This window comes from Mustela erminea, chromosome 2 (assembly GCF_009829155.1).
Source record: "Mustela erminea isolate mMusErm1 chromosome 2, mMusErm1.Pri, whole genome shotgun sequence".
Classification (NCBI taxonomy): domain Eukaryota; kingdom Metazoa; phylum Chordata; class Mammalia; order Carnivora; family Mustelidae; genus Mustela; species Mustela erminea.
This window is the reverse complement of record NC_045615.1, coordinates 93631696-93658284: the sequence shown is the minus strand read 5'-3', so window position 1 is coordinate 93658284 and position 26589 is coordinate 93631696. Positions and strand designations below refer to the sequence as shown.

Genomic DNA, 26589 nt, shown 5'->3' with positions numbered 1-26589 from the left:
ACACTTACAGTCTGGAGGAGGCCTGCTTCAGGGACAGGGGCCGGGTGCAGGGCTCCAGGTGCTTCCAAAGTATGGGTAGAAAGTGAACACTTGACAGGGTGGGGGTGGGTGGGGAACCTCACAGCATCCGGGGACAGTCGGACATCCTCCTCTGAACCTAAAGATGGGGCCAGACACTTGGGATATGATTTCTCCCCACGCCCCCCCACACCTGCCTGCATGTCTATGGCTCCACCTGTGTGGTCAGGGGTGATTTCTTCCAACCCACCTTTCACCTGCTCGAGCTCCCTTTGGGTGAAGGAATCAATTATTTTTGCTTCCTTTAGCCTTCAGCATCTTTTTTTGCCCCCTGGTAAACTGGAGAGGAAGATGAGGATCTGGTGTGTTTTTGTGCATTCACGGAATACATAAGGGAGGACATGATCTATTTAAAAGGCGGAATTAAGAACAAATAAAACTCAAAACTAGTGAATGACCAAGCTCAGTACCTGATGGCTTTTGTTTAAAAAAAAAAAAAAAAAATCTGGGTGCCTGGGTGGCTCAGCGGTTAAGCCGCGCTGCCTTCGGCTCAGGTCATGGTCTCAGGGTCCTGGGATCGAGTCCCGCATCGGGCTCTCTGCTCAGCAGGGAGCCTGCTTCCCTCTCTCTCTCTTTGCCTGCCTCTCTGCCTACTTGTGATCTCTGTCTGTCAAATAAACAAATAAAATCTTTAAAAAAAAAATCAGAAATAAACTCCTCTTTCTGTGGTTTGTGTTTGAAAATGACCACGTAACCTAGAGTGGTTATTTCATCTTCCGCTGCAGGAACAGCTCTGTGTGGCTTTAAAACCCAGGTATCTGCACTGGAGGACTTGAAGGAGGTGCAGCTTGAGCCAGAAGACTTCACAGGGGTGTAGTCTAAGCCAGGGGACCTCAGAGTCTAGCCTCAGCCAGGGGGCGGGGGGGGGGGGGGGCCCTCAGTGGTCAAGCCTCAGCGGTGGTTGGGGGTGTGGGGGCGCCCTCAGAGTGGTCAAGCCTAGGCTGGCAGAACTCTGAGTGGCCTAGACTAAGCTGGAGGGATCCTTAGACCAGCATAGCCTCACAGGAACTCAGAGTGGTCTAACCTAAGCCAAGGGGCCTCTGAGTGCTCTCCCCTAAGCTGGGGATCTCAGAGTCGTCTAGCCTAAGTCTGAGCAGACTTATACCAGAGTAACCTAAGCCTCTTATTTCCTGCTGGAGGAATTCAGGCTGGCAAGGCGGGGGTGGGAGGGGGTGTGGGGGGGTGGCTCCCAGGGCCCCGCTGCAGGTGAGCTGCACCAGGACCCAAGTGTCCTAACTCCTGGTCCAGGACCCTTCCCTCTGTTTCTAAAGCAGTGAAAAGGGATTGAAATTCCTGGCAGTGTCTGGTACGACTGCCCCTTGCATTGTTCTTTTTTCTACAAAAGGAACATGAATTTAAGGAGAAACTCACAATACTCGGTAAAAATATCTAGCATTTAAGCACAAAGCCAAAAACAAGGCGTGGTCGCCCGGGTGCTGGAAGTACGCTGAAATCCTGAAAGTCTTATTTGTTGTTCAGGAAACAAAATGGAGCAACTTTTCTCTGCTCGCTCCTGTCCCCTCCTCCCGTGGCTGTTCCTGGCAGATGCCCAGAGCAGCACCCTGTAATTCCACGGGACATTATGTACATTTGCATCCGCTCAACCAGCTATTTACAGCCGCCCTTTACCGCCACCTGTAAGAGGCAATGCCATAACTAGTCTAAGTGGCTGGGCCGGGAACTGGGTGCCCCGTGACTTTCTCCACTTGAAGAGCCCGAATCTATGGAGTGGTTGGCCCTCGGAGGAACAAGGAGACAACGGGGGCATCACACGTACAGGGCGGAAGGCGCGAGAAGGAGGCGCGCCAGACGGAGGGTCCTTCCTCGTTAGCTCCGCTCGGCGGCTCCTTTTCCATTACCGCAACCGCAAGGGGGAACCTGCCGGGCCTTCCGCGCTGCGTGTTTCCTGCCTGATAGCGAGCCCGCTGCCATGTGGATTTGCTGAATTTCTGAATCACCCGAGCCGCCCGACAGTCCCGAGAAGGGTGGGGACTCGGTGCACTGGGGTGGGAGCCCCAGTTCGGCGGGATCGGGGCTGGATGTCACCCCCTGGAGTCCAGGAAACCTGCTCACGGATGTGATGCTGCGACGCAGGGACACCTGCGCTCCCCTGCGTGCCGCACTCGTGCAGCTCCGGGTGGCAAACGGGGTGAAGTGCGGGCGAGGGCGAGAGGAAGTTGCGGTGCTGGAGCGTCAGAAACGCTGCCTCGGCTTCCCCTGCTCTTCGGAGGCTGTCCCGAGGCGGGGCTGGAGGGCTCTGCACGGCGGACTTCCAAGTTGCCCCCGCACAGCTGGAGGTCGGGAGTTCTAAGCCCCCCGAGGGCGGTGCCCCAGCAGTCCCAAGTACCCGCGAGAAGCCCGGTGCACCCGACCGCGTGCCGCGCTCGGAGCGCACCAAGCCGAGCAGAAGCAAAAGACAAACCCCGCTGGGCCCGGGGGCTGGTCGGCTGCGACGCAGAGTCAGCGCGGACCCGGAGCGCCTTTCGTTTTAAGGAGCCTTACTTCTGGGAAGGGACAGGGAACTGTCAATCAGCGAGGGAGGGAGCGCACCGGCGCTGGGTGATGTCAGCGGATCATCTGCTCGATAACAAAGAGGGGGTATTACAGGAGAAAGTTGCAGCGGCGGCGGCGGTCACGGCGGCACCCCGGAGCCTCCGAGGCGAGGGGCCAGCGGGCGAAGGGAGGGGGGGTAACGGCTGCTGCCGCAGCAGCTTAAGACCAAGGAATTGAAAGGGCTGTAGGGGGAGGCAGTGCGAACCAGCCCCGACTGCCCCTCCTCTTCCTCCTCCTCCTCCAAACTCGCAGGGTTCAGCCCCAGCGCTCGCTCAGCCGCCGGGAGCACCCGGACGGACGGGAGGCAGCCGCGCGGCCCCGAGCTGGGCACGGTCCCCAGCCGCCATGGATAGCGACGACGAGATGGTGGAGGAAGCGGTGGAAGGTACAGCGTTTCTCTGGGGCTGGGGGAGGAGGCGCCGAGGGCTTGAACGCGGAAGGAGTGGCGGGCTGCGACCGGCGCGGCGCCGGGGCCCGCGGCCCCCACTGTCCCCTACGCGGGTGGCCCGCTGCCCAGCTCGGGCACGGGCCGGGCGGCCACGGCCACGCCGCCGGGAGCGCGCACTGCACGGCGGAGCGCAGGCCGGGGACGGGGTTCCGCCGGGCCGGGGCCCCCGGCAGGGTACGGCCGCTCCAGCCTTCCCGGCCAGCGCCCGCATCCGCCCTCGGAGTTACGAAGCTGCCCCGCACTCTGGCCTCCCCGCTTTCGGGGATGGAAGGTGGGGGTGCGCTGGAGGATAGCCCCCTGAGACCCGCAGCCTCGCGGAGCGCTCCCTTCCGCCCGGCTTTGGCAACCCGAGCCTCTCTCCGGCTGCCAGCCCTTTCCTTCCGCTCGCCGCTGCGACCTGCGGTGACCGCGGCCGCGTCCGGGTTCGTCCCCCGGCGCAGCGCACGGGGCCGACCCAGGCACGTGGCAGCCGCGGCCGGGGCGGCCGCTCTTCCGAAAAGATGAAATCATTGCAGGGCAGCCACCACGCTCCGGACCCGGGGCTTGAACGCACGCCGACCGGGAGGCCCTCCCCTCCGCTGCCCCCGAGCGAACTCAGGCAAACCGCCCCTCCCCCTTCCTGCTTCCGAGCTCGGGTGCCGCCGCCGCCACGCTGTGCAGGCGCGCCGCAAGCCCTGACCGAAATTGCTGGGTGACACTTAACTTTCTGAATTCCATGCCGTTGGCTGTGGGTGATATCACCGCCTCGGTGTCGTGTTTCTCCGCCCCTTCTCTTCTAGCGCCCCTCCCCCGACTTTTCTCGCCACTTTGTTTTGCTGAGTTTCTCCACCTCTTTTTTTTTTTTTTTTTTTTTTTTGCTAGTTCTAAAAAGCGAGGTGGGGACGTTATACAATCTAGTTGTTTGTATCAGGAGATGTTATGATTTTGTAACAGTGAGTACTGGAAAATACTCTTTAGCATGTTTACTTTTTTGATTCCACCCCAGACAGCACGTCGTGATGTTTTGCAATGTTGTGCGATATTATTCCAGAATATTTTAAACCAAGCGTCCAAGTAAATAACGTTAAGATTTTGGTTGAATCTGGTTTCTATCTAATTTGTATAAACAAGTTGTCACAAAAGGTAATGAAAAAGAAAGTAGCAACAATGTACAAATGCATAAGGATATATAGTTATTGCTACACTGGGAGAAGAAATCAATTTTTATGTTTTCATAAAACATAATTGATTCCTTTTGCAGTGATCTCGAGGTCTTACGGTGAGATTAAGTATAATAATAATTCTGAATTCTCTGGAAGATATCCATCCTAATGTAACTGTTAAAACTTCTTATTTCTCTAACCAGCTTCAAAGAGTGTTAGTTGTTGTTTTAATTTCACAATGTTGTGAATTCACAGAACTATTTATCTAATAATCAAATTCGACGTTGGGGGCTTCTGGCCCCAGAGACGGTGATTGAGAGGGTCCATTGGAACCCTTCATTTAATTTAAATTACTGACTTCTTGTGCCTTCATGTTATGAAAGATAAACAAAAAATGTGCTCTCTTCAAATTGTTAGGGCTTGTTCTCATTCTTCAAAGCTTACTTTTATTTGTAAAAATTTAATGCAAACCTTTGATCACAGGCAGTGCTCCCAAGGTTAAAAACCACATTCCTTTTTGAAGCTGTTTAGAAACATAAGTTGTTCATGGTCCCTGGGTTCCTTGCAGAAGGTGAACAAGCAGATCTAGAAATGTGTCTGTTGGTTAGTCCTTTATTTAAACAAGGAAGAATCTGTTACGTAGGACCAACTGTATGCATTACTGTCCTAAATCAAGAATATGCTTGAGGGCGAGGGGGTCACTAGTAATACTCACGCTGGCATAACTAGTTCAAGCCTTGAATGTTTGGGAGCAATCCAGGACACATGGTCACTCGTTGTACCTGACAGTAAACAGTGAGAGTAGGACAGAATCTTTTAGAGTCCTTAGAAGCATTTAAGGCTCAAACTCTGCCTAGAGGGTGTGTGTGTATACATGAAGTAAACTACCAGTGGGCTTTTCTCTAGCCAGTGTTGGCCTTTCTAGTGCCATCGGTAACAATCTTTGCTTACCATCTAACATGTCCTTGGGAGACTGGTAAAAGGCTGCATAAACAGAGCCTTTGGTCTCCACAGTTCCTTTGTCTTCCCTATTATGATCATTGCTATAATTGTTTTGTTTATAAATATAATTGTTTAGCAGACTTTGTGCTAAGTGTTTCACACACATGTTATCCACTCAGTCTTATGAAGTGGGCACTAATAGTATCCTAATTTTACAGAGGAGGGAACTGAGGTACAGAAGAGTTCAGAACTAATCCAGAGATAATCAGTGAGGTAGGAGATAGGCTTAGACCTCCAGAATCTCACTCCACCATATCAGACTGTCTCCCCACATTTTTCCTTTTTTTTTCTTTTTTTTTAAGTTTTTAGTGAGCCAGTCAAATATATGCAATACTCAGTAACTAGGTTTGGAAGCAGTAGTTAAGTACTATGTCAGTATCAGTTTTTATCACTGGAGAGCTTGGTTCTGACAGAGTTCAGTTACTTTCAGAAAAATGTATTTGGGGGAAGAGAATTTAGCTGACAGCCTCTCCAACGGACATCGTTATTCCTCTTTTTCTTCGTCCTTAGCAATTTATCCTGGGGAAGAAATTGGTCTTTGCAGGAGTAGAGTTGAAATGTTGGTTCTGTCAGGGTGGAACGGTAGCCTGGGTGAAGTTCTAGGCTCTGAGTGGATGAATCCCAAGGGGAGGTGGCCAGTGGAGGGAGTAGCTGTTTACTGCTGCTGGGTAGGCAGCAAGCCCAGGCCTCAGAGGGCCCAAGAAGGCCACCTGAGATCCTGCTGTGGCTTTTTGAAAACTCTTCCAGGCTCATTAGTTCAGTAGGAAGTAGTGTTTATTACTAGATTTATTTCTTTGTCTACCCGTAGATAACAAAGATGAATACATTGTGGTCTCTAATAGAATTTTAAATACATCTATCCTATCCAAACAGATGAATTATGGTGGTTGAGAGGAAGTAAAAATTACTTCCAGCTTGGGGAGGGAGATGGAGAAAGATTTCCCAGAAGAGGTGGTATGGAGTTGATTCTAGTTGAAAGGGGCCTCAGTGAGCGAACACAGAGGTTGGTACCTTGTCATTATGGAAGCACATTCAGAGACTAAACATTTGGTTCTGCCAGAACAGAGAGCCTGGGAGAAAAGTGGACAATAAGGGGAAGAGGCTGTGTATCAGAGGCTGAAAATGGGGATTGTGTGCTGAAAGCCAAGGGAGGCCATGGGGGCTTCTTAGAGTTGGGAATGACAGGAGCAGAGTTCTGCTCTGGGAAGGTGAACCAGCAATGGTGAGCAGGATAAGGGATCACCTAGAAGATTCTTTGAAATAATCCAGATATATGGGTAAGCAGGGGGGGAAAAAATGAAAAGACTTGGAGCAATATAGGAGATGCTGAGGAAAAATACTCAAAAAAAAGGAAGTATCAGAATGTCTGAAAGTAAGGAGCCAGGATGAAAACAAGCAAGCCAGTATTCCACTGCCCGCAGCTTCTCAGCCTGTCTCTAACAAGGCAGCCTGTCTCTAACAGCCTGTCTCTAACAGGCTTGTGCTCTGTACTTGGAGAAAATGCATGCCAAGTGCACCAGTAGCACCCCTTCCCCGTGGGCCACGCACTAAAATTATGACCCTCACAACTAGTAATTGAGCTCTCATGAAGAATTACTCTCAAAAACCAAAGTATGCTTTTAACACCCAGTGTAAATGCATCAGCGTGAGGGGCCTGTTCTTTGCACTAAACAGAATCAGTTTGCCTTTTATTATTATTACTTTTTTAAGCAGCTCTATTCTACAAAACCACAAACAAAATCTTGTTCTAAAGGAAACACATGAGACTCAGGCGTGTGCACATGCGCACACGCTCACACTGCACACACACACATACACACACAAGCCCTACTCTCAGATCTCCTGTGGGCAAGCCTGAGGCAGTCAACAGCGGTGTGTCTGACCCAGAGGGAATTTCCTTTGCGGAGATGGACCATCACCGCCCAGAAGACAGGCCTGGCTCTCATCAGATTAAGAAAAAAGCTCAGAGGTTACTGGAGGGGGAATTTTTAACTTCCTAACTGTTCAGTAGATAATGATCGTTAGGACAAAGTGAAAAAGTAAAAGTATGAGATTGTTACATTTTTTCCTTCTCTAACCTCTATACATGTTTAAAATCACTGCTGTGGTCGGATGTACAGCATGTGGCCTGGGATGGTATTATCAACGCAGAATAGTCATTCCAGTGAATTTTCCTGTTGTTTGAGTCTGGTGTTCAGCCTCTGTTTATCGGGAACTGGCCCAGAAGGCTGTTGGCTGACTTGGAGCATTTTTACAAATTGACCTCAATCAGAGCAAGGAGGACTGGTGTTTCTCTTTGAGTTAGGTAATGCTTGGAAGTGGTAGGAATTTGCAAGCAGGACATGCTGTTGGAGATCCTGGTGCTTTTTTGAGAAATAATCGTAATTCCAGAGGCTTCTTCCACTTCTCTTCCTGGGTCCCAAGAATACCTACCTCTTTAGGGATACCTTCTTCCACCAGCAGTAGGAAACAAAGGGTATGCTGCTAGTTTGCTCTTATCTGGAGAGAAAAAGATGGAAAGAATTGGGGAAGGGGCTTTCAGTATTCATTAGCACCGTTCAGAGTGATTAATATGTTTCTCAGGGTGATTAATATGTTTCTCAGGCGCAAGGTGTGGGCTTCCTCAGATGAAGGGATAAGCTTGGAATGTGCGGGCTTGTGGTGAGGTGTACTTGAGATAACAGGAAAGGATGACCTCCATTGCCAGATGCCTAATAGGCAATGCAGACTTTTTTCTTCTCTGTAAAGCAGCAGTATTGACTAATACTGACCAGACAGCTATTCCATGATGCTGTTATCCATGTGGTGTTTGAACAAGAGCTATACCAGATCGTCTACAGAAGCTCTAATGTTGAACAGAGGTGGGAGGGCCAAACAACCAAATCTCTTCTCTTCCCTACGTTACTTTCTTCCGAACGTCTCTTTGTTGCTGTTAATTGTTGGGGTTGTTTCAGATACCAGGTTCTACTGCTAGGAAAACCACTCCAGGCTATAAAATATTCAGGGTGGCATTCTCGAATGATCACAGGACTTAATTTCTAGCTCTTTTTAATTGATCCTGTTCATTGATAACATTGTCCTCCTTTTGGAAAGATGAGAGGAAAACAAAACAAGCCAACAAGAGGGGCCTGCTGTGCACTGATAGAGGGAGAGGGGAAATATCATGCGTCCGCATCTTCCCAAACACACTGTGTTACCCAAGAAATGGCTTGTTTTTTGTCCCTATCTTAGCTAGGGGCTAAGAAGGTGTTGGGATGACTTTTCACAGGCCTGTTGAAAGACACTGACATAAGCATCCTTCATGGGATAGGACTGAATGTTTTTGCTTTCATCTCCATTGGGATCAGTACTGCCCCTCAGGTGCTTTTAGCATGTTCCATGTGAAGTGTCCACATGACACTTTAAATTTTCTCTAATTTTCCACCGCTGGGGATGCACCTGCGGTGTTTTATTCAGAAATAGGACAGGACTGTCATGAATGAGGGAAGGTGGAAATGAAATTTTTACACTGGTTTTTTTCTCCTTAGTGTTCATGTTTATTATAATCTCTTCATCTAAAGTTCATAAAAATTTTCATCAAACATTAACATTTTAAAGTCTAAAATATATGAACTTTTTTCTGTGGGAAAAACACTTTCAACTAATTAGTGACGACTTCAATATAAGGCTAAACTGATTATTTGGATATACCTAAATCATAAGTAGAATGCTAAATCCATAGAAATGTTAATCCCAGCATTTCACAGAAGCAAGCTTTCAGCTATCCATGGAGTGTGTTTTTTAATGAAAAGAAAAAAAGTATATTTAATTTATTTTAATGAGAGAAATGTCACCAGTACATATTTAGAAAATAATTGTCCAAATTATTTCATATGACTTGAGTATCATTGAACATGCCGTCTATAGTTAATATTTGAGTGAGAAGAAAGCAATTATGGCCTGGTTGCTTTCTAATCATTAATTTCCTGGCCTTTTGTAGAAAAAAATTTGTGCTAAGAGGAAAGGAACCATATCAATTGTGATTTAAGTAGTCACATTTTATTGTAATATTCTAGATAATTCATTCTATACAGAGTCAAGTGTAGCAATAAAACAGTGTATTTGTTCATTGTTATTTTATGTTTATAATCAATAACACAAATAGAGAGCTTTTTTGTTGTTCATGATAATGCTTACTTAACCTCTCTTCTAAGGGGTGATTTTTTTTTTTTTTTAATCATGTTGGAAGAAACCATTTTAGGAGACTAAACCATTCACTGTGGTGGTATAGTTTGTGTTTTCCTTTATGTCTATGAGCCATCTAGAAGCCTCATTTAAGTGTTTAATGTCCCTGCATTGCACACCATGTTTAATGCTTTCATACCTTTTTCATTCATGACCCAGGTCATTAACCCAGGAAAAAGCCAGGAGATTAACTACTGCCTTCATTTTCACCCACCTCCATAAAATTAGCTCCCCAGAATAATTGGGGAGATACCAATGAGGTGACTTCTGGGTTTTGTGAAATATGCACATAATAATAAAAACCTAAACATTGACTGTAAACATAAACATTGGAATATACGAGTCTGTGACCCAGGAAGAACCAGCAATTTAAAGATCACAGTATAATAAGAGCTGTTGATGTTCAAAATCATTATTGAAATGACCACATGGATACTTGCAGCTGCATTTAAAGCACAAACCCTCTGAACGTAGTGGGAGAGGGTAAATGACAAGGTTATTACTAAACATTCAAAGCTGAAAGACATTGTAAAGGAAAGCAGTAAGTTCAAGTTTAAGCTGAAGTTCAGGCTTAGAAGGACTCTGAGTTCATGTGTTAGTACAATGTTAGGTGTATAAATATTAGGGCAGTTTCAGAGACATGGCTGTGTCCCTTGTTGTGTGAGTATGACAGAGCAAGCAGTAAGGTTTTCGAAAGACACCGGCTAGCAGTCCTCCACATCTTCCTACATAATGATCTGTAAAATTATATCGTATACTGAGTTCTACAACTAGATATCTTATTGCAAAGACAAAGTACCTTATAATAGACAATAAAATGGGGCTATCTCAATCTCATTTCAGTTAAGCAAGAGAGTTTGGGGGCATTGATTCCAAATATGAGCAGTGCCATGTAGGGAAGTACTTGGTAAATTGCAACATGCAGATGTTATTATTGGGAATAACCTGTAGTCCCCAGTAAAATGCCAGCTCGTTTGTGCTTCCTAGTCTGAAATCTAGCTGTAGCCCCCACCTGTTCACAACTTGTACATAACAGATCAGTTGATATTGCTGATGCAGGCACAGACGCTTGGTAGGTGCTCTCCCCCTGAGGAGGCAGGCAGGGAGCCCTCTGGCTGCTCAGGGAACGAGCTGGCAGGATCTGAGTGCAGACACGGCGGTGGGAGCGTGTCTTAACTGAAGATGTTAAGCTTTGCTGTGTGCTTCCCTTTCTCCAGGGCACCTGGATGATGACGGATTACCACACGGGTTCTGCACGGTGACCTACTCCTCCACAGACAGATTTGAGGGGAACTTTGTTCACGGAGAAAAGAACGGCCGAGGGAAGTTCTTCTTCTTTGATGGCAGGTAGCCCTCACAGTTTTGTTGAGTTCCATCTTGTTGCGGGGGGGGGGGGGGCGGTGTGTGTTACCAAATTACTGTACTTGAAGGAATGATACAAATGAAAGAATTTAAGTGAATGTTTTGGTGCCACTTACAGAAGAGGCAGAAGTCACCCCAACAGCTGTACACTGCTTTGGGGACCCAGGGAGTCGTTCGTGCTCCTCTGGGGAGTCAGCCTGAGGCTTGGGCCCTTCATCGCTGCCTCCTAGGCTGTGCTTGCCACAGCTCCTCTGTAGTGCCCGAGTCAGGGAGCTCCCATCACGCACACATAAGTTATGGGGCTCACGCAGTTCTTTGATAGATTTCACCTGCTTGTCCACATAATGAATCCCTGTGAAGTCACACAGATGGGGGTTGTTTTTGTCAGGGCCCAGCTTGGGCAGCTTAGGTAGCAACTGATTCTTACTTCTTTTCAAGGACAACACACACTCCAGTGCACACAGCCCTCTCTCTCTCTCTGCTGTCACGGTCTGGTTCCTTCAAACACTTTGAAGGATGATGCGGCCACTTTGTGGGTTCCGCAGCTTCGTAATTTTCTCAGCATATGCCCTGTCCTCATGAGACGGGTCAAGAAAACATTTAGCAAAGCTCTTCAAAGCTGCCTCATCACAGGTCAACCAGGGAGACACGGGACAGGTGAACACAGGGTGTTCAACTCCAGACTCACGGTGTTTGACAGGCTGCCCTTTGCGATGACCGTCATTATGTGTGGTCCCTCCGTGGTGATGTCACAATTGCTTCCTTTGATGCTCTGCCTCTAGCTAAAATATGGTCCACAGCAGGGTTCTTGTTATTTTGCTTTCACCTCCCATCTGAGAATGCCATGAGGCAGAAGCTCCTTACCCTCTTGAAATAGGTGGGAATGACCACAGGAATGACTTTCTCTTTCAAGAAAAGATGGAATTGTAGGGGCATAGTTTTCCTACCGTGACTTTTAAACCATGTCAGTTTCAGAAACAGAATGACCATGTGAATTTCTCAAGCACTGAGAGGAATTCAGAGACACGGGAAGGCCAGCTCTCTTTCTGCCCGCTTGATTGAGGAATAGGGAAATGGATTTAGCTAAGGCAGATTCTAAGATTCTGCAGGGTACAGCGCTGCTTCTAAGCTCTGGACATCAGTAATAAACCAAAGCTTCCTGTGCCTGGGAATTCCTCTGGGAAAGGAAATGTCTAAGCTGACAGTTCAAGGGTGACAGAGGGACTGGCTTGTGACCAGAATGCCTTTTCTGTAGATGGAGTGGGTTGTTTTTAAAGTTTTCAACAGTTCTTCAGGCCCTCCGTTATCTGATACCATGAGGAAAGTAGCAAAAACCTACCACAGAACTTTTGTACAATTTCATTTTCAATATTGATCCCAACCTTCTCTTTCCTATGCTCCCCAACCACACACCACATCTCTTTTCAGTGAGCTTTGCTTACAGACTGTACTTCTATACCCAAAGTGGGGTTTGAACTCACATCCCTGAAATCAAGAGTTGCACGCTCCACTGACTGAGGCAGACAGGCACCCCACAAACTGTACCTTTTAAATGGCCAGATGCTTCACTCTCTTTCCTTTGCTCCCCTGTGGACACCCGAGTCCCACACAGGACTCTTCCAAGATCTGGTATCAATGCTTGCTTCTCTCACGATTCCTTGAGCCTGTCCAGAGGGAAGCTGCTCCTGCTTGTTCTCACAGCAGTTTATTTATACCTCTTTTCTGGAAAAGTGTTACTTCTCTCATGCGGCAGTCATTCTTTTATTCATTCAACAAATGTATATTTGTGCAAATGTCTTACTTCCCCTAGAGGACAGAGGTTTCCTTAAGGACAGAAGCTGTTTGACCTGCTACGCTTCATGGCACTTCCCTTAATTTGATACTTAAAAAAAAAAAAAAAGAGAGAGAGAGAGTCTTGCTAAATGAGTCTGGAAGCGAAAAGAAAAGGTAGTATTCACCCAGAACACCCACTCCACCCCCACCACACACACACACTCACACTCTATCTCTCGCTTTCTCTCTCATGCTTTCTGGTAGCTGATGTCTGGTAAGCTGATGATCCCATCTGGTCATTGACTCTGGGGAAACAGTGCAGCAGGGTCAGCTGATGGGAATGTTGCTGACTTGCTTGCTCCCCAGACCTGACATGCAGTGTTGAAGGGCTAGACTTCTCTTCCGCACCAGTGTACCAGGAATAAGCTGTGTTGGCTCCAAGATACTGATCCTGTTGGCTGTGGGAGGAGCTGAGTGAGGCCGGACCCTTCCTGAGCCCTTCCCTCCCTCCCTCCCTCCGTCAGGCGGGTCACTTCTAGCTGCAGCTCCATTTACCCACGTCCACCTGCAGCCCTGCGCATGCGTGTCCCAGCGTGAAAAAGCTGAAACACTAGGTCCCATTGAACCATGAGGCCAGTACCTATCAGTGGAATAGAAATTGATTGCCCTTTTTTTTTTTCCTTTTTGAGGCACTAATTCACTAGTTTTTATACGTACCAGTCAAACATCTGGAGAGACTTAGGTTAGATAGAATCAAAGAATGATTGTATTAGCACAGACCTCAAGAGGTTACTGTTGTGCCCTTCTTTGGATAGACTGGGGCTAACACTTAGAGGGGAGAGAGTTGTACCACTGCTTTTATGATGTAGCGGTATGGTGACAGGTTCTCAAAAAGTCACCATCACCTCCTTTCTTCCACTCAATACTGAGCGTATTATGAGACATCTGTTAAAAGGATATGCCATAAACATGAGTGAGATAATCTTATGACTGAAAAAAAGCCCATGGAATCTACTGGGCCTTTTTAAGGAGGGTGCAGGATGTGGTCATAGAGAAGTCAGCTGTTTCTCCATGAATTGGTACCCTAATTTAGGTTTATCTATTAATTTTTCTCCCTATTAACTGCTTCTAATTTTTAGGGTCTGATGTATTGAGTAAAACAAAGCAGGGACCCTGTGCTTTCACTGCCAGTCAGGAGCTTTAGTCTGAAAAAATTCCCCCCAAAAGGGCTGAAATCAAGGTTTTAAAATAGCAGGTGAGGAAACAGAAAGTTTCTGTGAGAGTTTTTAAAAGCTGTCCAAACCTGTAATGCAGGCTTATGTTCCCATCAGAGGATTTGGTTGCAATTGCCAGAACCTGTCTGGAAAATTGCAAAGTGTCGTGACAAAAGATTTGGCCTTGGTGCATTCTAATCTTATGTGACATCTGAACAGGGCTGTGGGATTTCTGTAAGCAAGCTTACTTACAGTACAACTCATATACAAAAAACTGTATGTATTTAATACATACAGCTTGGTGCACTTGGAGGTAAGTATATCTTCATGAAACCATTACCACAGTCTATGCCATAAGCTGCATACGTGATTTATGAGAGGGTTACAAACAAACACAGATTTATAGCAGGGAAATTCTAGAATCACTTTTCTATTTTATATAGGCTATGATAATCCTGAATAAGAATTTTAAATATTAAGATCACGAGGAAAAATGGCCCTGTTAAATTTTTTAGGCAAGTTCCTAGATAGAAGCAGAATATTTTTCAATTGCACATAGAGCAAATACTTGGTAGAATAACAGACTTTAAGAAATACACCAATGTGGGGTTCCTGGGTGGCTCAGTCAGTTACGTATCTGACTCTTGGTTTCAGCTCAGGTCGTGATCTCGGGGTCCTGAGCTTGAGCCCAGAATGGAGGCCTACATTGGTCTCTGCACTCACCAGGGAGTCTGCTTGTCCCTCTCCCTCTGTCCCCCGCGCCCCCATGCGCATGCATGCTCTCTCTCAGAAGAAAGGAAGAGAGGGAGAGAGAGAGAAAGGAAGGAAGGAAGGAAGTCTTTAAACAAACAAAAGAAGAAATAACCAATGTAAAAAGTGAATATGCCTCCCCTTTTTCTGTGCCCTCATCTCCCACATCACAGGGGTAACCACTATTGGCAGAGAATTTAAGCATATTAATTAAACATATTCAAGGTAAAATAAGGAAGTAGCTATTTATTTCTAAATCAATTTAAATAGCCAAAATGTGCATTGTACCTTACTATTATCTTAGCCTTAGAATGTTTGCTAGTTTTGAGATCTTCAGCTGTGGGTCTCTTTGTTTATTATATGACAAAATGTAGAACAGAAAGACATTAAAACTGGCTTACGTCCGACCAGTCATTCTTTAACAGATAAGTTATCCCAACAATTAGGAATGAATGGAAAAATCGACCTTATTTTTTAAATTGTCTTTTCAAGCAGTTACTGTTTTCCATTCTCTTCCCCTTTGTAAAGAAATAAAGAAAATGTCTTGAGACTAAGATTAGGTCATTGGGACTTAACATCTGCTCTGGTCCTGAGATGAAGGCATTAATGCAGTGAGAAGAAGGGGATCTAGAAGCTTCATTGCTGTGGTTCTGGGGTCTCTCTGGCACCACTGGACTGTGGTGGGGTAGGGAGCATATTGGGAAAGTATTCAGCATGCGGAGTACTTTCAGGTACACATCTCAAATTTTTATACTAATCCCAGTTCTGGATGTCCATTTCAGTGCATCTTTTTTTTCTGAATTGTTCTCATTGCAACCAACATTTATAGATACAAAGGTAATTTTGCAGAACTACTTGAAATTTTAGGATGATAACAAAGAGGTATTTCAGGGCAGCTTGCTTTGGGCTGGGTAATATTAGGGAATTTATGTGGTTTTTAGCCTGACTATGAGATAAAGGTGAGGTAATTCATTTAATTACATATTTTTTACATTATTGGTGCTTCCCCTTAACGTGCCAGTTAGATTTCAAAGTATTATTTACTTCTCCTAGTGTTGATTGCTACGTTCATGTGTCCAGCTGAGAGGGCCTTTTGTCATTTATCATTGGCCAAATAATGTAAGCGAAGCTGTCCATTCTGAGCCACTGAGCCACTGAGAAAGGCTGACATTTTCCCGGTGACAGGCCCATGCGTGATTCCTTGTGTTTGGATTTTGGAAGGTACTTGGTCACATTTCAGGGAAATTGGAGCCGAAATGGACTTCTGAACTCATGTATTCCTGCCTCCCGCACAAGTCACAGTTCTTTCTATATTCCTGACAGTCATCCAGCTTTTGCCGGAACCAGGCTCAACAAATACATTTGTCTGTATTCTCATGAACTGTTCTGATTAAGGCAGAATTTTTTGTGACATACAGAAGGAAAGGGAATGGGGAAAAATGGATAACTTTGAATACCTATCATCTGTTCAACACTGGACATGTTCCCTTAGGGACAAGCTGTATAGTAGGCTTAAAATCCTATTCTGCATAAGAAACTGAGACACAGGGGCGCCTGAGTGGCTCAGTGGGTTAAAGCCTCTGCCCTCGGCTTAGGTCATGATTCCAGGGTCCTGGGATCAAGCCCCACATCGGGCTGTCTGCTTAGCAGGGAGCCTGCTTCCTCCTCTCTGTCTGCCTGTCTTTCTGCCTCGTTGTGATCTCTGTCTGTCAAATAAATAAATAAAATCTTTAAAAGAAAGACAAAGAGTGGTGAAACAGCTTGCCCAGTCACCCATCAGTGAGTGTTGGAGCTAAGATTCAAGCCCAAGTGAGCTCAATCCCAGAGCCCTCCTTTTCTCACTACACCCATCATTCTCCTCCAACGAGGAGCCAGGAAATAGCCCTGACCCCGACTGCCTTTCTTGCTTGCTTTAAGTTTTCTTGAAGTCACTCATTAGCTGTCATTTGTGAGAAGTTCAAAAGAGTGCTGGGGTGAATTTATTTACTTCCTTGTGAGGCTTGACCAACTTTGGTAGGAGCTTGGCAGATTGATGGGAAGTTTGCTTAAAGCAGCAGCTCAGAAGAACTCTGATCTGTGAGCTTGTTGCCTCATTTGTAAAGTGAGGATAATTAGACTGACTTCTCCAAGCTGTTGTGAAGATTGAGTGAGAACACCTGCAAAGACCTTGCAGCGGGGGAGGGTACCTAGGAGGTACATATGGGAAAACATGGGTTTGTTTCCTGTTGCTCTGTATCTACATTTTTCCAGTTTCATTGAGATATTATCAACATATGATATGTGTAAATGTAAGGTATACAACATGGTGATTTGATACATTTTATATGGTGAAGTGATGACCACAATAAGGTTGGTTAACACCTCCATCCCCTGATATAATGACCTTTTTATTAATGGTGATATTATTGAAGATCTACTCTCTTAACAACTTTGGAGTACGTGATACAGTATTGTTAATTATAGTCATCATGCTGTACATTAGATCCCCAGAACTTATTCATCTTCTAGTCTGAAGTTTGTCTCCTTTGATGAGTGCCTCCCCTTTGCCCCCAGCCCCCAGCCCCTGGCCACAACTGTTCTGCTCTGTTTCTATATGAGTTAGGCTTTTTTAGATCCCACACGTAAGTCAGGACATACAATATTTGTCTTTGTCTGACTTATTTCTCTTAGCACAATGCCCTCAAGATCAAGGATGGATTTTTATTATTATTTCTCACTATTACCGTTACTATTATTTGTCAATAACAATAGCTGGCAGAGTTTTCTTAAAATTATTCATTTATTTATTTTTAGGCGAGGGGAGAGAAGGTGGGAGAGGCAGAGGGTGAGAGAGAGAGAGAATCCCAAGCAGACTCCCCACTGAGCACAGAGTCAGACGAGGGGCTCAATCTCACAACCCTGCGATCACGACCTGAGCCAAAATCAAGAGTCCAGTGCTTAACTGACTGAGCCACCCAGGTGCCCCTTAGGATTTATTTTTAGAGAGCAAAGCTCAGTTTCACTAATTGCTCTTCAGAAATGTTACTGTCATCTTGAGCCTTTATAAAAATCAGATCCTGCAGACTCACAGATCTTCTACTAAAGGATAAAAAAAACTTTCAAGATAGACAACACACTCTATCACAGGGAAGGCGTGGTAGGGCTCCATTCAGCTTGCTTATCACACCTTGTAAGTAGTTGACGTTTCTCTCAGAGAGAGCCGGAGCAGATGGTTTGGGTTTGTGGGGGATGTTCTTTATCTTTACTTACTGTTCAATATTTTAAGAGCTAATGTATAATATAATACTGTATGTCAATTATATCTCAGTTTTTTTAAAAAGGTAATATATATTGTCACAAAATAATTGTTCAGTGTTTTAATACTAAGAGTCACAATTTAATCTGGTTCGAAGTGGGAATTTAAAGTAGAATTATGATTCATTTAAAATTTCCCTCTTGATTCTTATTTTACAACAGCTGATGACAGGAAGGGAACAGAGTTTATGCCTCACAAGAACAGAGTTTATGCCTCACAAGGTGGAAAGCCTGGTCCCCAGAATACCAAGGAAAGGCCAAAGCTGTCACATCTCCTAAGAGCACTTTTGTGTATTCAGATATTAAAGAGAATTTTAAAAAGAAAACTTAATAATATTTGAGTAAAATGCAGATGTGTTAGCCTAGATAAATAATTATAAAATTTCCCTTCTTTTTAAGCTAGATTTCCTAATTTAATTTATTACAGACATTTAATTTCAAGAGCTTTGATAAAACAGGTAACAATGGTCTGTGTGTATATGTACAGAAAGAAATTTAATTAAAGTTGATGTTTTAATTTTCTCCACATTTTCTGGTTACTTGCTTCAATGCTGGTGCCAGAAAAATCTAACAGTCGAAAGACCATTTTTGAAGTTTCTTAACATACTAAAGAATCTGCCAAGATGTTGAAAGAGACTTCAGGAAATAACAGTCAAGAACACTATATATAATATGATCCCATTTTCATTAAAACAGAAACAACAAAGGTGGGAAAGTGCATGATATGTAAATGAGGACAAAGCCTTCAGTGGCATACGGCAAACTGAGCAAGGGGAGTGAGAATTCCTACTTTCTACGTCTTTGTGGTACTTGCTTTGGTTTGGTTTGGTTTACAATGAATACATGTTACTTTTTTCACTTCAGCATTTATTTCATCCTTCTGCCCTGCAATGGGTCACTCATAAATTATTCCAGACAGAGGACACTTTCTTGCCTGTTTGTTGGTTTGTTTTTGTTTGTTTTTTGGTTTTGGGGTTTTTTTCAGTAGATTTAAAGCAGTTTTGGTCAATGTCTTTGACTACTCCAGTATCTCATAACTATTTCCCTGATGCTGTTTAAAGCCCAGTTTCTCAGGAGAAAGCTCATTAGCATACCCATGAGTGTGCATGCTTAATAAGAATAGCTATTACTGGGACGCCTGGGTGGCTCAGTTGGTTGGACGGCTGCCTTCGGCTCAGGTCATGATCCCGGAGTCCTCGGATCGAGTCCCGCATAGGGCTCCCAGCTCCACGGGGAGTCTGCTTCTCTCTCTGACCTTCTCCTCGCTCATGTTCTCTCTCACTGTCTCTCTCTCAAATAAATAAATAAAATCTTTAAAAAAAAAAATTAAAAAAAAAAGAAAAAAAGAATGGCTATTACTTCTTTGGGCAATCACTACGTCCCAGATCATCTCCTAAGTCCTTAATATATATTAACCCTGTTAGTAGCTGCAGGTTACAAATGAAGAAAGGAAGTAGGGAGAGTTCAAGAGACTTCCTGACGAGCAGAAAGAGTACTCCCTGCCCTTGAGTAACATTGTTATGTTCCCTCTCAGTCCTCTCTTCTCAAAGCAAAATGAGCCCGGTTTGCGTTTCCATTCTTTCATTTAGGAAGTACCGCTTGAAGATAGGCTGTGTGCCCGGGTCCGGGAGGGATGTGTGGATGGGTAATGACTAATTTGTTCCTACAAAGGGCTTACAATCGAGTTAGAGAAGTGAGGCACGAAGGTGACCACCAGTCAACACCTGGGAAGTTCTGCGATGGTTCATGATGAGGCTCCAGTGAGAAGTGAGGCCTGGCGAGGTGCTCCGGGTGGACTCTGGGGGAAGCAGGGTTCCACAGGGAGGGTGGGCAGGCTCCGGGTAAGCCAGGATGAGCAGACTTCCTCCAAAACGCAACTGTCCATCCAATTTCAGCAAGAAGGATGAGGAAGCCACTTGTCTGTAGTTTCCTCTCTGATAGTCTCTGATATTAACAATTTAGTGGCCACAAAACAGTGCCATTGTCTCAGCATATTTCTTTTTTGAATAGAAAAATGCCAGAGGCTTAAGAATAGTCACTATTATCCCCAAGGTTATTTTTGTTTTGAATGAAAAAAAAAAAAGAGAGAATGTGACCCGTGGCTGATTTCCTGACTGTGTCCTCAGGGATTTAAAACGTTTGGTTACCTGTGTTTTAAAGGCAGAAGCAAGGGTACCATGGTATGTGAGGTAAGATATAGACAGGTGTGTGTGCTTGGGGCCAGTGAATAAACTTATGTGAGCAGGGACTCTAGAACGAGAGTCAGCGAACTTTTCCGATATGGGGTGAGTTGTTAAACACTGTCCGCTTTTTGGACCACCTACAGTGCCTGGTGCAACTCTGCTATTGTGCCTTTGCAGGAGGAAAGCAGCCTCGGAGGACGCGGGGAAGGAACATGCATGACTATAAACTGCATTTACAGAAACACGCAGTAGGCCATGCTTTGCCAACCTCCCCTGGAAGAAAAAGTTGGAACGGCAGAACCCTTGACCCCAGACTCAGAAGCTTTTATTTTGTTTCCTCCGTGACAGAGGATGTCAGAGCCTCATCATTTTTCTGGCCCTGGAGGCCCCAGTTCATGAGATCACGTGCTCCTGTGGTCATCAGATTTCATCCAAGCTATCCTACAGACCCGCTAAGAGAGCTGAGCTGTTTGCTCAAGCTGTGCTGAAAAACATTGCAATCAGTTTTGCTCTCCAGTGCCTTAAGAGTTTACATTTGTGCGTCTTTGTCATTTGGGCTCAGAGGGAAATAGCTGTGATTCTTAGTGTTATGAGACTAGCAAGGATGGGCTCCTGTATAAGGGAGGATGGGACAAGCTACTTAGGGGGAAAGATGTGCAAGTCCATATTACTGTTACGTGATTTCCAAGACCTGTGCTTTGTGGATTTGACCATGACCTGAGAAACATTGGCAGACTAGTATGTCAGGGGAGAATTCTGCTCAAACACTCGCAGGCATGTTCAAAATGCTCCTGAGAACTTAGCCAATAGGGTTGCTAGGCTGAGCAAATAAGAATCCAGGACAGTCGCTTAAAATGGCCTTTCAGATAAGCAACAAAAAATATTTTAGGATAAGTGTTCTGCTCAATCTTAGGGACCTATTTATAATAAAAAATGATCTGTTGTTTATCAGAAATTCCAACCTATCTGAGCCTCTTATATTTTATCTGGCCAACCTAAAGGGGAAGATAGGTGAGTAAGTAATTTTTTGCACTCTTATATCATTATGTGAGTTGATGAGCTATCCTTCCCCAAGGTTGTTACATATACATATATATAGAGAGAGAGAAAGAGGCCATGGGGGGGGAGCCTAATTGCTATATATATATATATATTCTTTTTTTCTTTTTGCCATGGGGGGAGTCTAATGGCCATAGGGGGAGTCGGATCTCATTAATTCCAGCTGATATAGAATTTTGATTATTCATGCAAGGGCAATGCTAAAGTGCACTCTCTTCTCTAATTTACTCAGCCTATTTATCATTGGTAGTACAAACAAAACTGAAACAATGATTTCTCTCCTTGGGAGACCACCCATAGTGTAATTACAGTGTGATCAGAGGCTACGGTTATTTAGCTTGTGCTTTTCATTTAACGATCATAGATCATCTGTTATTCGGTAAGCAAGACCAGCCACAGCCAGGTGCAGCCACCTCAGTCCCTGTGGCCCCTTGGCATGCCGTCTATTCGCATGACACAGTTTGTGCCTGCCAGCTTCTGCTGTCGTGTTCCTCGTGCTCTCTAGAACCTCCCACAATGCTTGCTACTTACAAGGCACCCTATATATGTTTGTTAGTTGAATTAATGGGTGAGTGCTATCTGCAGATGTTAAAATAAACCATCTTACATGTTAAACATCTTACATGTTGAATTAACATCTTACAAGTTAAACTTAAAATAAATAAATAAATAAATAAATAAATAAAAAATAAAATAAATAAATTTAAAATAAAATAAACATCTTACATGTTAAATTTAAAAAATTATTTGAGCTGCTCTTTCCCTTATTGCAAGTGTCAGTACAGAGAAGAAATTTTTGGTCAAGTTAGTTTCATGGTATAATGGCCTTTGAGAAGTTAATCCTGAAAACATATTGAAATGCCGAAAATGTTCTTTAGGAGGGGAGAGACAGGAAGGTTCTTATAAATTCACCATGAGCCACACCCTTGTGAGTTTCTTCTGTTGTGGAAGGAGGGGTCTCAACACCATGAGGTTGCTAATGATATTAACAAGGTTCAGCTTGAGGTCTTCCTTACTTGCCCCCATTTGCCCTGATCTTGTACACACACACATACACACACACACACACACGTGCACATGCCTACACTGAAGTAAATCCCCATACATCATCCAAATAAATGGAAGGGATTCTTTTGACTGGATATCAATTATGGTTGTCACCACGTAAGTAATACATTAATGACTTCAATAAATATGTAGATATTTACATCCTAAACCACGACTGTATTATTAAAAACTACTGTATACAGGCCATCTGAAAGAGCCTGAGAACCCAGTGATGTCTGGACCACTCTTGAGGGAATTAAACATGGGTGTTTTATTTATGAAAAGGGTACTGCCGCCATTCCTCTTGCCCGGTATTGGTCTGCATCTTAGCCTTGAAAACATATTCAGATGAGGCTTGGTCTCTCAGTTTCCACCTGTGGCTTTGTTCTTCTCTATTTCTGCTAGCAGAGAAAAAACATGAATGGGAACTGCGAAGTTAAGAATGAAATCCCCCCCGTCCCTAATCCCACCCACATCTCTGGAGTATTTTTCCTCGAGATGTGGGGAATTCAGGAGGTGCACTGAATACGGGTCAGCAGCGAAACAGAGCTGGGCATGCAGTTCCTTGCATGTGATCCTTTCTTTTAAGAGAGTGGAGTCATGGTCTGACTGTTCCCTTTTGTTCTCCCTTCTCTCACAGCACCCTGGAGGGGTATTATGTGGACGATGCCCTGCAGGGCCAGGGAGTGTACACTTATGAGGACGGGGGCGTGCTGCAGGGCACATATGTAGACGGAGAGCTGAATGGGCCCGCCCAGGAGTATGACACGGATGGGAGATTGATCTTCAAGGGGCAGTACAAGGATAACATTCGGCATGGAGTCTGCTGGATATACTACCCAGTAAGCCTGGTGACTGTTCATTTTGCTGGAATGTAACATGGGTTAAACCGATGCTTGGGCTCCTGGCAATAAAGAGTAAAATGTATCCTCTGTGTTAGAAAACGTGAAGCTGTGAGACTGGAGAGACGCAGAAGCTGAAGCCCCCAGCTGCTGCCAAGGTGTGCTCCTCCCTGTTACTCGCTGTCCTCTTAGACTGTGGATCCTCACAGCCACTATTCATTCCTCCTCGGTGTTATTCTGGAAAGGAATGAATACTCATGATTCAAATAAATTGGAACTAAATGGCTTTATTGTTCCACTAATAAAGATAAAAAAATACATGCTTTTTAGAAATATTCTTTTGGGGGAGCGCCTGGGTGGCTCAGTCGGTTAAGTGTCTGCCTTCAGCTCTGGTCATGATCTCAGTGTCCTGCGATCGAGTCCCACATGGGGCTCTCTGCTCAGCGGGGAGTCTGCTTCTCCCTCTCCCCCTGCCTGCCACTCACCCTGCTTATGCTCTCTCTTTCTAAAAATAAATTAAAAATAAATAAATAAAATATTTTAAAATATGTATATATAAAAATATTCTTTTGGTATATAGAAAGAGATGGTGGAATAGTTCATTGTTGCTATTAATTTTATTCTGGTTCTCATGCAGGAGACCTGGCCCAGCAATTTCCCATCTTCGGGGATGTGCTGCATTATTATTACTTGCTCTTACAACCCTACTCCCGACTTTATAAGTGATTTTTGGCTTATGTTGCTTAAATTAGAGTGATTAAAATTAACTTGCCTTTGAGTATTTGATAACATTTTCCAATACTTTTGGAGTTTACTAAAGCAAAACGATGTGGCACAACCCATGGGGTTGGGAATTAATGTTCTAATTGTTTGCATCTCAAATAGCCCATCTGTTATTAGTGAATTTTCAAAAAATGTGCCAGGAAATAGACCTTAGAAAATATTTTGTCTACTGTTTTATTTTGTCCACGGCATCTCGCTGATTTGAGTCAGTAGAGCATGCAACTCTTGATCTTGGGGTTATCAGTTCAAGCCCTGTGTGGGATATAGAGCTTACTTAAATAATAATAATAATAATAGTAATATTTTATTTTCTCCAGAGCTTCAGTCAAAATACAAAAGCATTTTTCTTACTCTGAACCCTATCTTCTTATGCTTAAAAAAAGTTAATAAAAAATAAATGATCTATTATATGTGTAATAGGAAAATCAGCCCCAGCTAAATCTCCTTACGCATTATTGTTCTTTAAAAACAGGTTCTACTCTAGGGGAGCACCTGGGTGGCTCAGTGGGTTAAAGCCTCTGCCTTCAGCTCAGGTCATGATCTCAGGTTCCTGGGATGGAACCCTGCATTGGGCTCTCTGCAAGGCAGGGAGCCTGCTTCCTCCTCACTCTCTGCCTGCCTCTCTGCCTACTTGTGATCTCTGTCTGTCAAATAAATAAATAAAATCTAAGAAAAAAAACAAAAAACAGGTTATACTCTAGGGAACAGGGCTTAAGGAAAGAAGACTGTAAAACATGTTTAAAATAATGCCCAAAGCAATGACATATCTTCTTGGTAGGCTCTGCAGTAGATCCAAAGTCCTTTCAGTTACTGCCTCTAAGGCAGGAAGAAGGACCTGGTGGTGGTACTTACCAGCTTAGGAAGACCGAAACTTTTGTTGCCTTGTGAGGAGGCCAGGGGAGCATTTGCTGCCTGGCACCGGGGATCTGCTGACATGGCAGTGAATCATGAAGTCAGAGAATGTGGAACCCTCTGTGGGAGCCTGGATAGAGGAAAGAGGCAAAATGGGGATTACCAGAGCCTCCTCCCACCTGCCATCTTACTTACGACGATGATCAATTAAAGTCTCTCGAAGAGATCAAAGATGCACCAAGATGAATGGATCCATTCCACTCAATGTAGTTGCATCTTGACGCCTAAATGGTGCACCTACATTTTAGCCTTTGGTGTTAATGATTATCTTATTAAAGGCCAAAAGGAGACTCTGCCTTAGGGAAGAAGCACTAGGGAGTTAGGAGCATCCAAAATTAACTTGGAATAACACTTGCTTTATATATGGTATCTGTTGGCAGTGAGGGAGCTAATCACCCCCCCTTTTCTCCCTGGATTCAGATTCAACCGAGACACCTGTGTCTCTCGGTGTCAGAGATCAAGGTGGGTTTATTCTAATGGCAGTGGCGGATTGGAGATGGGGTATGGACCTGAAGTCAAAACGGGCTTCTCTGCTTTACCCCCGTGAACTAAACAGTTGGACCAGCAGCAGATAGTGCTCTAGAAAGTTGCAGGTCTCCCCAGGGGGAGTAGGGCCTGCCTGAGGGAGCTTCCCCAGGGAGAGGACAGGGCGGGAGAGGGGGACAGGTGCAGCCTGCAGGCACCGGCAGCTGCCAGGACAGCGTGAATGAAAATGTAGCAGGACCTCTGGGAGCAGCTGGCTTTATCCTGTTAACCCCCACCCAATAAAGAGATGGGTGTCACTGGGTGTCAGACCCTGCCTGTTCACTAATCAAATGAATGATTCCTTCTCCCGTGAAGAGGAGCCACTGAGCAGAGGACAGAAGGCAGCGGCTTCCTCCTCGACGCTCCCCGACACAGCAAACAAGGACGTTTTTGTGATCTGGAGTCAGAGCAGGCAGGGAAAATCATGATTGGCCCTGCAGTATTTATAAGCTTACTCTCAGGACAGCTTATGTCCTTCAAATTTTCACCTTGGAACAGTGATGTCGCTTGGGTGGCTCAGTCAGTTAAGCGTCTGCCCTCGGCTCAGGTCGTGATCCCAGGGTCACGATCGGGCCCCACATCTGCTCAGCAGAGAGCCTGCTTCTCCCTCTGCCTGCAGCTCCCACTGCTTGTGCTCTCTCTATCTCTGTCCCTCTCAAAAAAATGAATAATCTGTTTTTAAAACGTATACCTTCTTTTGAAAATAAAAGAAGAATCTCTGCTTTATCATACTAGACAAATACATTCACCACCTCCCTGACCAGAAGTTTAAAGTACTTCAGGAAAAAAAAATGTGAGAGCCTAGAAAGACAGAATTCTGCACTAATAAGGAGTGACAGTGGCTTATGTTAGTTATGGCGTGTTAGGAGCACAAGTGTGCTAACACCCTTCAGCTCAGTAATCACCACTGAAAGCCTGAAGGCAGATCTTACAGAAAGTATCATCCCATTTATGCTGGCTTATTAAGAATTAACTCTGGGAAGAGAGCAATTAGATAGCTCTAATGCACTTTCTATGCGTTAAAAATGCTGCCAAATGTTTTTCTTTCTATGAAAGTGCTGTGGTTCATTTTAAAATTCATGACCCTTTTTCTCCAAAGAGCAATTAGACTGTGGTGAGCTGTAGAAATCATGGACCTGGTGTTATTTATTCCTGCCCTCTCTCAGTAAGCAGCATTTGAGATCACTCAGAAGCCATCCTACACCACTGACTTTGAGTAGCTGTTTCTAGAAATTTGAGTTGGAGAAATAACCAAGCTTTTAGAAGATGTCGTGGCATTACTGTTGTTATATTGAACCCACATAGGTCTCAGATTTTCAGTTATACCATAAAGACCTCTGCATGGGGAGGAAAAAAGGAAATGTCGCTTGGACCCTAGATTCAATAATTTTTTGATAG

At 44.8% G+C, this 26589-nt stretch overlaps 1 protein-coding gene across 1 annotated transcript in view; it reads left to right on the top strand.

Annotated features, from left to right (window-relative positions):
• Nucleotides 1–1727: 1727 nt before the first annotated feature.
• The window catches only part of SETD7 (SET domain containing 7, histone lysine methyltransferase), a 47309-nt gene continuing 22447 nt past the window's right edge, over nucleotides 1728–26589 (top strand). Inside the window, exons 1-3 of the mRNA XM_032333455.1 lie at nucleotides 1728–3016; nucleotides 10665–10794; nucleotides 22770–22971. Of these exons, the coding sequence (XP_032189346.1) occupies nucleotides 2977–3016; nucleotides 10665–10794; nucleotides 22770–22971 (372 nt within the window). The 5' untranslated portion in view covers nucleotides 1728–2976. The remainder of the gene's footprint in view (nucleotides 3017–10664; nucleotides 10795–22769; nucleotides 22972–26589) is intronic.